The sequence below is a fragment of the Gambusia affinis genome, linkage group LG07 (genome assembly GCF_019740435.1).
Source record: "Gambusia affinis linkage group LG07, SWU_Gaff_1.0, whole genome shotgun sequence".
NCBI classification, from domain to species: domain Eukaryota; kingdom Metazoa; phylum Chordata; class Actinopteri; order Cyprinodontiformes; family Poeciliidae; genus Gambusia; species Gambusia affinis.
Genome location: NC_057874.1, coordinates 29982143 through 29996742, shown reverse-complemented (window position 1 = coordinate 29996742; position 14600 = coordinate 29982143). Strand labels below are relative to the sequence as shown.

The following is a 14600-nucleotide window of genomic DNA, read 5'->3' as shown; positions in this document are numbered from 1 at the left end:
GCACTCAGCTACTTCAGACTAGCCAGCAGCAATTAGCAAACATCTGCTGAGCTCATTATAGCTGCTCAGAGCATCGCTGGTAAAAACGTTAAAGGGTTAATAGAGCAGCCATGTTGGATTTACTTCCTGGAGGCGGAGCTTCAGAGAGAGCAGGAGCTTCTTAAAGAGACAGAGGCCCAATTTCAAGGCGTTAAATAAAGTTTTCTATACTATAAACTATAAATCTTCATTGATGATCATGAAGATTTTGGTCTTCAGTGTTGAACTCAGTTCTTCTACTGACGTGAATTTCTGAGATATTTAATCGTCTCTTTTCAAATCAAAATCAAATCAAATTTTATTAGTACAGCACATTTCAGCATCAAGGCATTTCAAAGAGCTTTACATCAAATCAAACACAGAAACACAATGCAACATAGAATCAACAATAAAAACACAACATCAAGTCAGATTCCATCAATAAATTTATAATTGATTACGTTTCAAATAAAACTCTAAACAAGTGGGTTTTTAGTTGAGATTTAAAGGAAGTCAGTGTTTCAGCTGTTTTACAGTTTTCTGGAAGTTTGTTCCAGATTTTTGGTGCATAGATGCTGAATGCTGCTTCTCCTCGTTTGGTTCTGGTTCTGGGGATGCAGAGCAGAACCAGAACCAGAACCTGAGAGGTTCTGGAAGGTTGATACAACAGCAGCAGATCTTTAATGTATTGTGGTGCTAAACCATTCAGTGATTTATAAACTAACAACAGTATTTTAAAGTCTATTCTTTGAGCTACAGGGAGCCAGTGGAGAGACTTTAAAACTGGTGTTATGTGCTCTAACTTCCTGGTTTTAGTCAGAACTCCAGCAGCATTCTGGATCAGCTGCAGCTGTTTGATTGATTTGTTGGACAGACCTGTGAAGACGCCGTTACAATAATCAATACGACTGAAGATAAACGCATGGATGAGTTTCTCTAGATCTGGCTGAGACATTAGTCCTTTAATCCTGGAAATGTTCTTCAGGTGATAGAAGGCCGACTTTGTGACTGTCTTTATGTGGCTCTGAATGTTCAGGTCAGAGTCCATCACTACTCCCAGGTTTTGGGCTGATCGCTGGTTTTTAGTTGTAATAACTGAAGCTGTGCACTGACTCTAGATCTATAACTCTAGATCTATAACTCTAGATCTATAACTCTAGATCTATAACTCTAGATCTATAACTCTAGATCTATAACTCTAGATCTATAACTCTAGATCTATAACTCTAGATCGTTCCTCTTTAGGTCCAAAAATAATAACTTCAGTTTTGTTTTTGTTCAGCTGGAGGAAGTTTTGGCACATCCACACATTTATCTGTTCAGTGATTGGATGGGTTCTGGGTTCTTTTAACTCCAAACACTTTAGATGAGAAATAAACTCGTCTTCACACCTGAAACAGAAAACCTGCTGCTGCTTCGCCCTAAAGGCGCTGCTAACAAGCTGCTGCCCCCTGCTGTCCATATTTAGCTTCAAGTAAATATTAACTTGATAATTAAATTCTCAGTTTAATAATATTTAATTAGTAAAGTTAAAGTTTAGCTTTAGAAAGTCTTGAGAATAGGAGAGGAAGCATATTTAATGTCTGTATGATCTGATTATATTTTTCTGTATTTATAATTTGGACTCTTTGTAATAAACTGAACTTATTAATGAAGAAAATTAAATATAGTTTTCTTAACTCTTGTTAGCTGCTGCTGATTTTATCACCTCCATCTTGTATGAACCTTACAGGCTCCACCTCCTTGGTGCTGCTGGAGGTCAAGGGTCAAGTAGAGGGAAAACCCAGAAAACTGGGCGGAGCATGTTTGGAAGTAAAACCTGTTTCTGTGGGAGTGATGATGTGAGCCACGTTTCCCTCTCGATGCTTCCTGTTCTCCTTTAGCGCTGCTGGCGCTCAGCAGTGAGGAGTGGGACCGGACTGACCCGGCGGTTCTGTTCCTGGTGATTTTCTGAGCGTCTCAGCAGCACTCAGGGCGCGGAGCCGAACCGAACCCCCTGCTGTGCCTGTCCTCACATAAGAGCAGCTTTTCAGCTGCAGCTCAGGAATCTCCTTGGCCTTGTTGACTGTTTCTTGGTGGCAGCTGCAGATGTTTTCATGTCTGTGTGAGGATTTGTTTGCAGCCAGGTTTGGGCCGACTTTGCTCTGCTTTGTTGGAGGATCTGAAAGGCTGCGGCGCTCGGCGGCGCCGGCTGAGCCTGAATGTGGGAGCAGCAGCCTGAGGCGGCGGGATATCTGGGCGAGCGAGTGAGAAAGCAGAGTGTTTACCTGTTATCTCCCTGCTTTACACAGACTTTACCTTCCTCAGCTGCTTCCATTCACACACATCTACAGCTTTAACAGCACAGAAACAAGCCTCAGCATGTGAACGCGTTTCTCTTCTGTGTCAAAAAGGACCAACGAATATTTAAAAATGATTAGATTTTTATTGTCTACTTCAGAATAAAAAAATGTAATGACTCTTAAACAGAAGGGACAGACGGTCCATTTGTTCAACCACAGAGCTGGTTTTAATTTTTCTGTCCAAGCAGCTGAAACAATCAAAAAGACAAAATAATAAAAATAGTTTCTTCATTTTCTGCCGACACAAATCCTGCAGAATATCTGGTTTGAAACCTGTTTCCATCTGAAGCTGGACAGGAGGAAACTGTCCTCAAAGCCCTTCAGTTACAGTCTGGGCTGCAAAAGATACGTTTCTAGAGAAAATAACTTAAATAAGGCAAAATAACATTTTCTGCAAGATATATAAGCTTGTTTTAAGTCAATAATTATTGAATAATAAAGTTTCACTGATTATTTCACTTATAAAACATTTTTGTCAGTGTTAAGAAATTATTGGCTGAATCAAACTCCTATAACTTTCTGAAAAGTTACTTGTAAAGTTTTGTTTTCAACTGAACTGAGATATTTGCAGTAGAAATACTTGGAAGTAAGATTTTGTGTTTTTACAGTGTAGAGCAGAGGAGCTCAAACGTTTTGAGACCAAGATCTATTTTTTCTCTCACCAGCTGCTGAGATCGACCTCATGACACCAAGACATAAAAACTGTAAATTAAACTCTATTGATGGATTTTATATGTGAATATCCATCAGTTATAGCAGAAATAATAAAGTGATAGAAAACCTGATGCAGATTCTGATACTGGGAGGAGGTTACTGGTTTCTCAGTCACAAGCTGGTTGCAAACCTGAGGCCAGCAGGTGTCAGTCAGTTATGGTAGATCTGAACTTTGACCTCAATATGAGAAGCTACAGACTGATAAGAGGAACCAAAGAGCTCTGGAAAGGTAAAGAAGCCATTTGTTTGTTAAAATTGTATTAAATCTATTTGTTTTATGTGATGTTTGTTGTAAATGATGTAAACTCACAAATGAACGAGGTAATTAGTCCAACATTTAGAAACTACAGCGGCTGTAATGAACCACAGCAAAGGTAAACAAAGGTAAAATAACCTGAACAGGTGATCAACTCAAAACCACTCCTACCTTTTTACTCTCTCTTTGTAGTTTAAACACACCTGTTACCATGGCAACCGCCTGCACCCCACAAGACAAGCAAAGATTACGTTAAAAACAAAACATTCAGTCCGTTAAGATATCAAGTTTATTTGTGGATTATTAATCGTTGGTTCCCTGAACACAGCGATGGTTGATTGACCAGCTGAGCAGGAGTTTAAATGTTTAAATTAGCCAGTCGGTCGTTGAGTCGCCTTTTTTTTAAATGAAACTGAAACACACTGAATTACAGAACACCTTGTTGAAACAGTAATTACTGAGAATATTCATTTTATCACATTTTGTTGATTCTTTTTTAATTATTATTCTTTAATGAAGCTACAAACGTTGAGGATCTCAGTGAATATTTTTGATAAGTGCGTCAGAGGAGGAAGTTCTGGTCTCGTCATCCTGGCGGCGTTCAGTTTGTCACCTCCTGCTGAGGTCGACGCGCTGAGCATCCCTGGTGTAGAGGATTCCTGGAGCTGCAGATTCAATCTTTGCTACAGATGATTCAGCCTTCACTAAAATATTTATTTTCTTCTTTAAAAAGGAATTGAATAGTTTGTTACATCCTTTAATTTATAAAATAAAATTAAATGAAAACTGTGCAGAATGTGCCATTGATGATCAGGATAATTAATTACTAGAATAATCTATAGCTGCAGCCTTAATTATATTCACCTCATCCAGACTCTGGAACGGCTCCATTAAGGACTGGTTTTAAAGGAGCGGCACCATTGACCATCTAATGGTCTGTTTTATTGGATCCAGGAGCAGAAATCTAGAATCACATCTGTGATTGAAAACCCGATTCAGCCTTCAGCTCATGGTTTCATTCTCCCAGTAGAGGAGACACCGCCGGCAGTAACCTGCGGCCGGCTGCGATGCGCCGCAGACCTCAGGGAGCCAGATAACAGGATGAAGCAGCTCCAGGGCGACAGGCGTGAACTGAGAGAGGCTAAACTGCTCTGAGGTCAGGGGAGCCAGTTCCGCACCGCAGAGTCTACGGCCCTGTGGGGCAGATTTGTAACGTGTGATTTGGGCAACGTAAATAAATCTGAGCGCTTTTCCTCCAACAGCAGAGATCAGCGGCAGGGCAGGGAGGCTTTCAGAAGCTTAGCAGGGACTCTGAGACCCGAGAGAGGCAGGAGGAGATAAACAGATCCACTTATCTGCTGCTGCAGAGCTTCAGAGAACAGGATCAGCCTGCTGCTGCAGAGACCTCTCCATACTTCCTGTAACAACTCGCCATACTTCCTGTAACAACTCGCCATACTTCCTGTATCATCTCACCATACTTCCTGTAACAACTCGCCATACTTCCTGTAACAACTCGCCATACTTCCTGTATCATCTCTCCATACTTCCTGTATCATCTCGCCATACTTCCTGTAACAACTCGCCATACTTCCTGTAACAACTCGCCATACTTCCTGCATCATCTCTCCATACTTCCTGTAACAACTCGCCATACTTCCTGTAACAACTCGCCATACTTCCTGTAACAACTCGCCATACTTCCTGTAACAACTCGCCATACTTCCTGCATCATCTCTCCATACTTCCTGTAACAACTCGCCATACTTCCTGTAACAACTCGCCATACTTCCTGCATCATCTTTCCATACTTCCTGTATCATCTCGCCATACTTCCTGTAACAACTCGCCATACTTCCTGTATCATTGTTCCATACTTCCTGTATCATTGTTCCATACTTCCTGTATCATTGTTCCATACTTCCTGTATCATTGCTCCATACTTCCTGTATCATCTCTACGTACTTCCTGTATCATCTCTCCATACTTCCTGTAACAACTTGCCATACTTCCTGTATCATCTCTCCGTACTTCCTGTATCATCTCTCCGTACTTCCTGTATCATTGCTCCATACTTCCTGTATCATCTCTCCATACTTCCTGTATCATTGTTCCATACTTCCTGTATCATCTCTCCGTACTTCCTGTATCATTGCTCCATACTTCCTGTATCATCGCTCCATACTTCCTGTATCATCGCTCCATACTTCCTGTATCATCGCTCCATACTTCCTGTATCATCGCTCCATACTTCCTGTATCATTGCTCCATACTTCCTGTAACAACTCGCCATACTTCCTGTAACAACTCGCCATACTTCCTGTAAACTCTCCTCCTCCTGCTTCTCCTTCATTGATCACAGGTCTCTGCTCCCAGCTTTTCCTCCACCTGCCCCAATGACCTTTATCACTGGTCCCATCCTGGTCCTTTTCCTCATGCTCTCTGTAGTAGAACACCTGAAAACAGCTGAGCAACTTTAGATTCACTGATCACTGATGGAAACTAGACATCAACTTAGGAAATGTGTAAGAAACTAGCTGCAGGTTGTCGCCCCACTACTAGGTGTGGTTGACGCCTTGCTAGCTATGATGCTGTCTTCTAGGGACTCTGATTGGTTTCTTTGCTTCTTCTACTTCTGATTAATGCTAGCTGGTGAACAACTTAATGGAGCATTCCCACCCCCTACTGGTGTGAATGTGGACTGAACCCACATGTCCAGTCATCCAGATGATTGTACTAGAACTAGAATCTTTCTGGTCTTTCTGAAATAAATCAGCCGGTCTAATTCTGTCTGATTGGTCAAAACACAAAACAAATAAAATCTAGCCTGGATTGAAAAAAGTAGTCATGATGATGAAACTAAAAATAAGTTAAATTTCCACACAGCATCAACACGTGCGACCGCGCCTAATCACAAGTGATTTGTCACTTCTCGCCATGCTGATCATTTTAATACGTTTTTAATCATTATTAATGTGGACACTCAGCTGTCAGCTGCTTGTATGAACTTGTTTTGATCTGGAGAAACCACCAACGTGAAATGGTGAAGTAAAGCCAAACAGGCGTAGCAGAGCCTGTTGCTGGCAGAGCTCTGCTCATGACGCAGAGAATATCTCTCCTTTCTGTCCACCATCTTTAACCCTGATAGAGGACGGCCGGCCTGACCAGAACGCGGGGTTCCCCCAGAAAACCAGAACGTCCTGTTGGGATGGTCAGCGTTGTCTCGTTAGCACTGTGACACATTAGCATTGTTGTGTTAGCATTGTCATGTCAGTGCTGAGTCACGTTAGCATTGTGTCACATTAACCCTGTGTCACATTAGCATTGTGTCACCTTAACGCTGTGTCGCGTTAGAATTGTCACGTTAGCGTTGTGTCATGTTAGCGCTGTGTCACGGTAGCTCTGTGTCACATTAGCATCGTGATTTGTTAGTGCTGTGTCATGTTGGCATTGTCATGTTAGCGTTGTGTCATATTAGTGTTGTGTCACGTTAGCATTGTCATGTTAGCGCTGCATCACATTAGCATTGTCATTTTAGCGTTGTGTCACGTTAGCATTGTCACATTAGCGCTGTGTCACATTAGCATCATGATGTTAGCGCTGTGTCACGTTAGCATTGTCATGTTAGTGCTGTCATGTTGGCATTGTCATGTTAACATCATGTTAGCGCTGTGTCATGTTAGCGCTATGTCACGTTAGCGCTGTGTAACGTTAGCATTGTCATGTTAGCGATGCATCTCATTAGCATTGTCATGTTAGCACTGTGTCACATTAGCGCTGTGTCATGTTAGCATTGTCATGTTAGCGCTGCATCACATTAGCATTGTCATGTTAGCGTTGTGTCATGTTAGCGCCGTGTCACATTAGGATTGTCATGTTAGCGTTGTGTCACTTTGCGCTGTGTCACGTTAGCGCTGTGTCATGTTAGCAGGTCTCTGAGGCTGAAGCAGAACTGGTTTCGGATGAAACCAGTTTGATATTCAGGAACTGAGGGAGTGAAGAGCTGTGCTGCTCTGTGATTGGCCGGCAGCTGTGAGCCTCTCTCTTGTGGAAATGTGGGTCAGATAGAGAAAGAAAAGCATCAGTAATGATGTGGAGTGTTTACAGAAATGAAAGAAACATCCAGAGATAAGAAAACGCTTCAGAGTTAAATATTCTGCTTAAAGTGACGCTGAGAGGAACTGAGGCTGAAGAGCATCTCTAATATTCACACCGTTTCCTCACCTTGTCTTCCTGCTGCTGTAATTATCCTTTCTGCTATTTTTCTGCTTTGCTCACATTCTCTCTGACCACTAAACACTCAGCTATTCTACAAATATTAAAAAGGCTCCTTATTTTTACATTGATGTAAATAATTTAGATAAATTCTGTCTTTCAATGTGTTCACTCCAGATTTTGTAAACATAGAATCCATGATATGGATGCATATGTACAGTTTTTTTTATTTGGCGTAAACATGCGAGGGAAAGCCCAGATTATGCATCTGTTTGGTTTTGTTTCATGATTGTTGAAAATGAGTTTTCTGTGCTTCCATTTGGGGCCGAGCGGTTGGCTGCATCTCAAACCGGCAGAGGAACGATCAGGAGGAAGTAGAACCTGTCACCACTTCTTGTTCCCACATGTTAGCGGCCGGTCAGTGGCCTTTAAGTGGCCTTTTAGCCATCAGTTAGCAGCAAATGACCAGGGAGAAAGCGACCTGTTAGCCGCCTGTTAGCCGCCTGTTAGCCGCCTATAGTTCTATAAGCAGGCAGCAGATCAGGACGATCTCTGTGTCTCTAATTCTGCTGCTTCTGTCCTTATCTGTTCTTGTCTCTGGGATCAGAATCAATTAGTGTTTTCCCTTCTGAAACAATGTTTGCTACTGTCTCACACACACACACACACACACACACACACACAGAGCGAGTACCTCACATTAGTGGAAGTAGTGACCTGAATCCTAATAACAGCTGCTGCTGTTTCTGCTGTATCTGACGTGTCATCTTGTGTTCCAGTTCTGATCCTGTTCTGGTTCTGATTGTCCAGCTCCATCTTTGGGTTTCCTTCGCGCCGACCTTAAGGCAAAGAACTGTTTTTCCTCCAGATGGTCCTGACTGGAGAAGGTTGAAAAGTTTTTATTGGTCTGCAAATCAACCCAGGGCCTGAGCTGCCGTCTGATTGGCTGTTCACCGGATGCTGTTGTCTGATTGGCTGTTCACCGGATGCTGTTGTCTGATTGGCTGTTCACCGGATGCTGTTGTCTGATTGGCTGTTCACCGGATGCTGTTGTCTGATTGGCTGTTCACCGGATGCTGTTGTCTGATTGGCTGTTCACCGGATGCTGTTGTCTGATTGGCTGTTTACCGGATGCTGTTGTCTGATTGGCTGTTCACCGGATGCTGTTGTCTGATTGGACCTCGGATGCAGAAAAAGCAGCTTTAACCCTCGGCTTCGTCTGGAGAACATTTCTGCTTCTAAAACTGGACGGTTCTGGATTCAGAACCTTCAGAACTTTATCTATCCATCCATCAATCAGTTGTAAAACATAAAGTCAGTGGTTCACTGGATTCCTCTGGTTCTGGTTCTGGTTCTGGATGGGTTCAGCAGGGACTGGGCCGTTGTTTGGTGCCTGGTTAATCTGGTGTTCTCTGTCCCCAGCTCTACATCCAGACCTCCACCCTCACCGTCTCCATGAACCTGAGCGCCTCCGTCGCCCTCGGCCTGCTCTATGTTCCCAAGGTCTACGTCATCCTCTTCCACCCGGAGCTCAACGTCCAGAAGAGGAAGCGCTCCTTCAAGGCCGTGGTCACCGCCGCCACCATGTCGTCCCGGCTGTCCCACAAGGCCGCCGACCGGCCCAACGGCGAGGCCAAGACGGAGCTGTGCGAGAACCTGGAGCCCAACAGTGAGTCTGGCGGCTCCGGCTGGCCCGCGACCCTCATGTTTATCACCCGCATGGTCGTTAAGCTGCGGTCTGAATTTTTGAGTTGCCTCCACCTGAATCAGGAGTTAAAGCAGAAAAAAAGTTAAAGGGGCAGTTTTCTGTAAAATCTACGTTTTCGATCTTCCCATCATGTCTTAACGTTTTTCCTCATCAATATTAAACCTGCAGTGTTACTTTGATTCTTTGTTTGGGAAATCCTTTAATCTCCATGGCAACCATTCAGCTGTAAAAACACCTGGATGGACCTAGCCCCGCCTTTGAGATTCAGCTCCTTCAGACTAGCCAGCAGCAATTAGCAAACATCTGCTGAGCTCGTTATAGGAGCTGCTGCTCAGAACAACGCTGGTAAAAACATTAAAGGGTTAAAGAGGAGCCATGTTGGGACGACATGCTGGAGGCGGGGCTTCAGTCAGGGGCGGGGCTTCAGAGAGTTTCTCAGTTCTTCATGAATCCATCATTTACAGTCACTGCTGAATCCGGAGGCATTCTGGTTCTGGTTCAAAAACCCACTTCCTGTTAACAAATCCCCACTTCCTGTGGAAGCTCTTTTAAAACATGGCCACCTGCAGTTCTGAGGACTGAAGGTCCAACAGAAGGTGATGAAGAACCATTTCAGCTTCTGTTGATTTAAAAACTATAAAACCGGAAAGAAGAACAAGGTTCTGTTTCCCCTCAGCTTCAGAACCAAGTCATTGGGTTCGGCCCGTTTCAGAACCTCGTCATTGGGTTCGGCCCGTTTCAGAACCTCGTCATTGGGTTCGGCCCGTTTCAGGTGGATGTTGTAGTCCAACAAAGTCTTTGTGGCATTTGGAGGAGAAACAGGCCCACAGCATCACACCTCCTCCGCCATGTTTAACAGTTAGCATACTGTTAGCTGCTCTGATGCTCGATGTGGAGACGTTTTCACGTCTGTTTGTAAAGTTACTCAGCAAAAATGAATTTTGGTTATTTAGTTTGTCATAAGAGAAAAAAAATTTATTCATTTTATTCAGTTATTTATACATTTTAAAGTCTCTGAAATCTAATCTAAGTATTTAACAAGCAAAATGTTTATAGAGTCCCATCGTTCAGGGTCCCATCGTTCAGAGCAGAGTCCCATCGTTCAGAGCAGAGTCCCATCGTTCAGGGTCCCATCGTTCAGAGCAGAGTCCCATCGTTCAGGGTCCCATCGTTCACATCAGAGTCCCATCGTTCAGAGCAGAGTCCCATCGTTCAGGGTCCCATCGTTCAGGGTCCCATCGTTCAGGGTCCCATCGTTCAGGGTCCCATCGTTCAGGGTCCCATCGTTCAGAGTCCCATCGTTCAGAGTCCCATCGTTCAGGGGAAAGAACTGTTCAAAAGAATCGTATTGTTTCTCTGATCTCTTCATTGATGATAAAAGTTCAGGAAGTTCTGGAAGATTCGGTCTGTTTTCATGAACCGTTCCAGATTCAGAAACAGGAGCGACTGAATCTGGAGCGGTTCATGTTTCGGGTCAGAACTTCCGACCCAAACCTTCCAGCTGCTGGTTCCAGGCGGTTCCTGCTGCTTCGTCTTTCAGCTGAACATTAATGATGGAAGGAGGTTGGAGATGATTTATCATCCTAAACTGGACAGTGAGGATCTCACTGAATGACCAGGATAAATACCTGACCTCTGACCTCTGAACTCCGGTCAGGTTCCTGGGAGTCATGATGTCTCTTTTCATCCGCAGGTCCAGCAGCGAAGACCAAGTACGTGAGCTACAACGACGTTGTGATCTAACGCCATCCTCCATCTGCAAGCGGTCTGCTGGTCCGATCCTCTTCAGCCGGGGAAACGGGCCGCCGGTTCTGTTCTGATCCACCGGATCCGCTTTCCTCTGAGCGTGAACTCATGGGACGAAGGCGTCTGACCTGACGGAGGGTCGGTGCTGAACCCAGAGCGTTCTGGAGGCTGATCCATCTGTCGCTCTCTTCCATCGGACCCGTCCTTCGGTTCTGCTCGGTCTGGTGCCGGGATGACTCTGGCCCCGCTGGCGGATCCGTTCTGCTTCCTGGATGAACATCTCGTTGTTTTCTTTGTGTTTATTGAAGCCATGTTTGGGTTCACACCTGCAGCGCTGAGCTCATGCTGCCACCTGGAGGCTGGAGGAGGAAACCCGTTCAGAACCAGTGGAACCGGTCCGCTGGTTCTGGACTGAGACTGAGGCGCGCGGTGAACACACCACCACCTTCACAGCTTCATGTAATTATCGATGGTGCATGTTTTATTTGGTTTGCAGGTCCATGTTTGTGCTCTAACATTGGGAACTCCACATCCCAGAAGGCTTTGCAGGATTGTGGGAGGAGCTTTGAGAGGAAGTAGCAGCTGTGATGTGCCAGTGCCGTCGTTTGCGTGTGCGTCCGTTCCCATCCTGTCCGGTTCCCAGCTTGTGTTTGCGGTTCCGTCTGTGGCTCTTTGTGTTTCTGTGGCGGATCTGAGGCGCTGGTTTCTGTTAATGTGCCTGTCCTGCATGTCCAGTCCGACCCGGCTGACCTCCGGAGACCCGAAGCGTCTCCAGTTTACAGTGGTGGGCACACTTAAGCTAACATGCTAATGCGCTAACAGCAGAGCTAGTTTTTTGTTTGTCATGTGCGTCAAAAGCTAAGAACATTGTTAAAAAAATAAAGCTGGGGTTTATTGTGGTTTTTGTAGAGGAAAAACTCTAAAAGGATTTTGGACTTTTGCTTTATGGAGAGAAAAGCACATTGTTTATTGTTGGAAACAGGAAACAGGATTTGGATCGCTTTCTGTCAAAACGCTGGCCATGTTGTACCAAGTTTACTAAGATTACGTTCCACTAAAAGTCTCTGGATAAATATGAATACTTTGTGTTGTACTTTACATTTTCCTTTGCAATACTTACAATATTAATGTCAGTAATAATTGTACCCAGATTAAAATTAAAAGTCTCCCTCTGTATGAACCACCGGCGCCGGATGGGCCCCATTTATGATTATTGAATTGAATTCGTCACCCACAAAAAGGACACACCGTAGTTCAGTGGTTTCCAAAGATTTTCTGGGCCCCCCATAGATAACAATAAAATCCCCCAAAAAAGAAACATAAATCCACTGGGCTCACGTTGTTCAACCAGACAGAAACTTTTACACATATTTCATTTTCAAACTCCACTGAAGTTTATTTCACACTTCAAGTTGCAGCAAAACAAACTACAAACCGTCTTTACAGTGAAACACTTCTGTGCAACTGTTTTTATTTTTTGTTCATCCATACCCGTCCCCCCCTGTAATGGCACTGCGCCCCCCATAGGGGGCGCCCCACACTTTGGGAACCATTGCCTAGTTTAACATCTTGGTGTTTATTCTAACTGAAAATGTTTAGCACGCTTAGCTTCACCTCAATTGGTTTTTCTGGATAACAGCAGCAGATTCGTTCCTCGTCACAATCTCTCTTTCTGAAAACTTCATTTCAAATAAGAAACAGAAGCAAAGCTAAACATGGACAACAGAACAAGATACAAACATAAAGACAATATTTAAGGGCATTATAGAACATGTAAATTGTGCTTTTTGTTCAAGTTAGTACTTTAGCATTAGCTCCTGCTAAATACCTTGTTGGCGTAACAGCTTAGCATTAGCAGAAGTAATGATAATGATTAGCGCTTTAGGGTTAGCGCAGCTACCTGTTTAGCTAGCAGTGCCCACCACTGCCAGTGTGGAGAAATGGAGTAGCTGAGTGAATGTGGAGCAGAGGTCATCAGGATAACTGCTGGTCCAACGCCGGGCTCACAGCGCCAAGCTGCTGGACTCCAACATGGAAACGTCACCAACGGCTGGAAGACCGGCAGAACGGTTCTGAGCGGCCCGGTGCCGTTAGCTTGATGCTCTCTAGCCTGGATGCTGGCTAGAGAGCATCAAGCAGCAGGTGACCAATCAGATCACTTCATTTAGAACTGATGTGAGGTATGACATCATCTTTAGGGGTCGTCACATCTCAACCTGACCTTAGCATCCGCCCTCTTTAGCCGATCCATGACGGGTTCAGAAGTTTTCACTTTCCTGTCTGGTCTGAAAGCTTGGCTCTTCTTCGCCGCAGTTCTGGAGAAACGCAGGTTCTGGCACGTTTCACCAGAACCCGTCCAGACCAGGAGACCCGGGTTGGTTTGGCAGCCAGCAGCTAGCCAGAGGACGACCGCCTGCTTCCTCAGCCAATCCCTGACCGTCTCCGAAGTGTTGCTGTTTTCTGGGATGAGATGATCGGTGAACGTTTCCCAGCGGTTTGAAAATCAGAAATGTTCTCTTTTGTACTTTAGTTGTTTTCAGATCCTGGTTGGTCAGGAACCTGTCAGCTGGTTGTTCACAGTAAGTTTTCCTTTAAGGAAGTTTTCCCGTCTCAGCGACTCCCTCGATGTGTTTCTGCAGAGGGAGCGTCCGTTTGTCCCACCGTCCCTGAAGAACCTGGTGATTTCACGGACTGCTGCTGTGGAGATTGTCGATGCATGCCTGATATGTTCGATGTTGAAACTGAATCAGAAAAAAAGTTGAAAATAATGAAATTGTCGAAGCACAGCTGATTCCTCACGTCTGCTCTGAAATGTAACGTTCTTTTCTTTGGTTCCTGTTCTTCATTGTTGGTTCCTCGGATACTTTCTGCAGAACTTGGATTTTCCTGGAGAGGCTCTGGGAAACAGAGGAAGTTGAGTATATATATTTAAAAAGAAAGCATGTATGTTTTCTACTGTTTGTACCTGGTATTTTCCTGTTGCCCTTGCTGCTTCTGTGCCAACGTTGTGGGAGGGATTTACATTTGGCCACTCATGCAACTATTCTGTGGTGTTGTCTAAGAATGTATTAACATGAAATAAAAGCATTTGTTATTTTTTCTACATGTTTTCCTCTCAGCCTCTTCGCTGAACGCGCCTGATGGTCCAAACTCTAATTTCCAGAAACATTTCTAAGCGGCTGTCAAACGGTGAACGACTCCATTCCGGCCCAAAGAGCCGCGTTTTTCCTCACTCAGCTAGAAAAACTCACATCAGGAGGAACCAGGTCCAACACTGGACCCGCCTCCAGAACCTCACATAAAATTCAGACATTACAAAAAAAAAAATCACAAATCACTTCAATAAATATTGCAGGAAATGCAAACAGTTTCATAAAACTTGCACAGGATGAATGAATTGATTATTGGTACAAAAATCCATCAGAAATTTGTTCGTTTTTTTGGTCTCATTAGGCCGCCCTGCATCAATTCATATGTTAGAAATATATATTATATTTTTTATTTTTGTCTGAGTTGATAACTATATATTTCTGTTTATAGAAATTTACAGTTATTAAATCAAACCAGACAAAAAAAAACAATAACTGGATTTTTATATCCA

At 44.0% G+C, this 14600-nt stretch overlaps 1 protein-coding gene across 10 annotated transcripts in view; it reads left to right on the top strand.

The window, feature by feature from the left end:
• Positions 1–14102, top strand: part of LOC122833753 (metabotropic glutamate receptor 7) — a 107991-nt gene extending 93889 nt beyond the window's left edge. For 8 of the 10 annotated variants that reach the window (XM_044121601.1, XM_044121600.1, XM_044121604.1 and 5 more), the window contains 2 exons: positions 8968–9214; positions 10947–14102. In XM_044121601.1, coding sequence (XP_043977536.1) covers positions 8968–9214; positions 10947–10996 — 297 coding nt within the window. In that variant the 3' untranslated portion in view covers positions 10997–14102. The other 2 variants (XM_044121597.1, XM_044121598.1) reach the window with 2 other exon arrangements.
• The last annotated feature ends 498 nt before the right edge of the window (positions 14103–14600 follow it).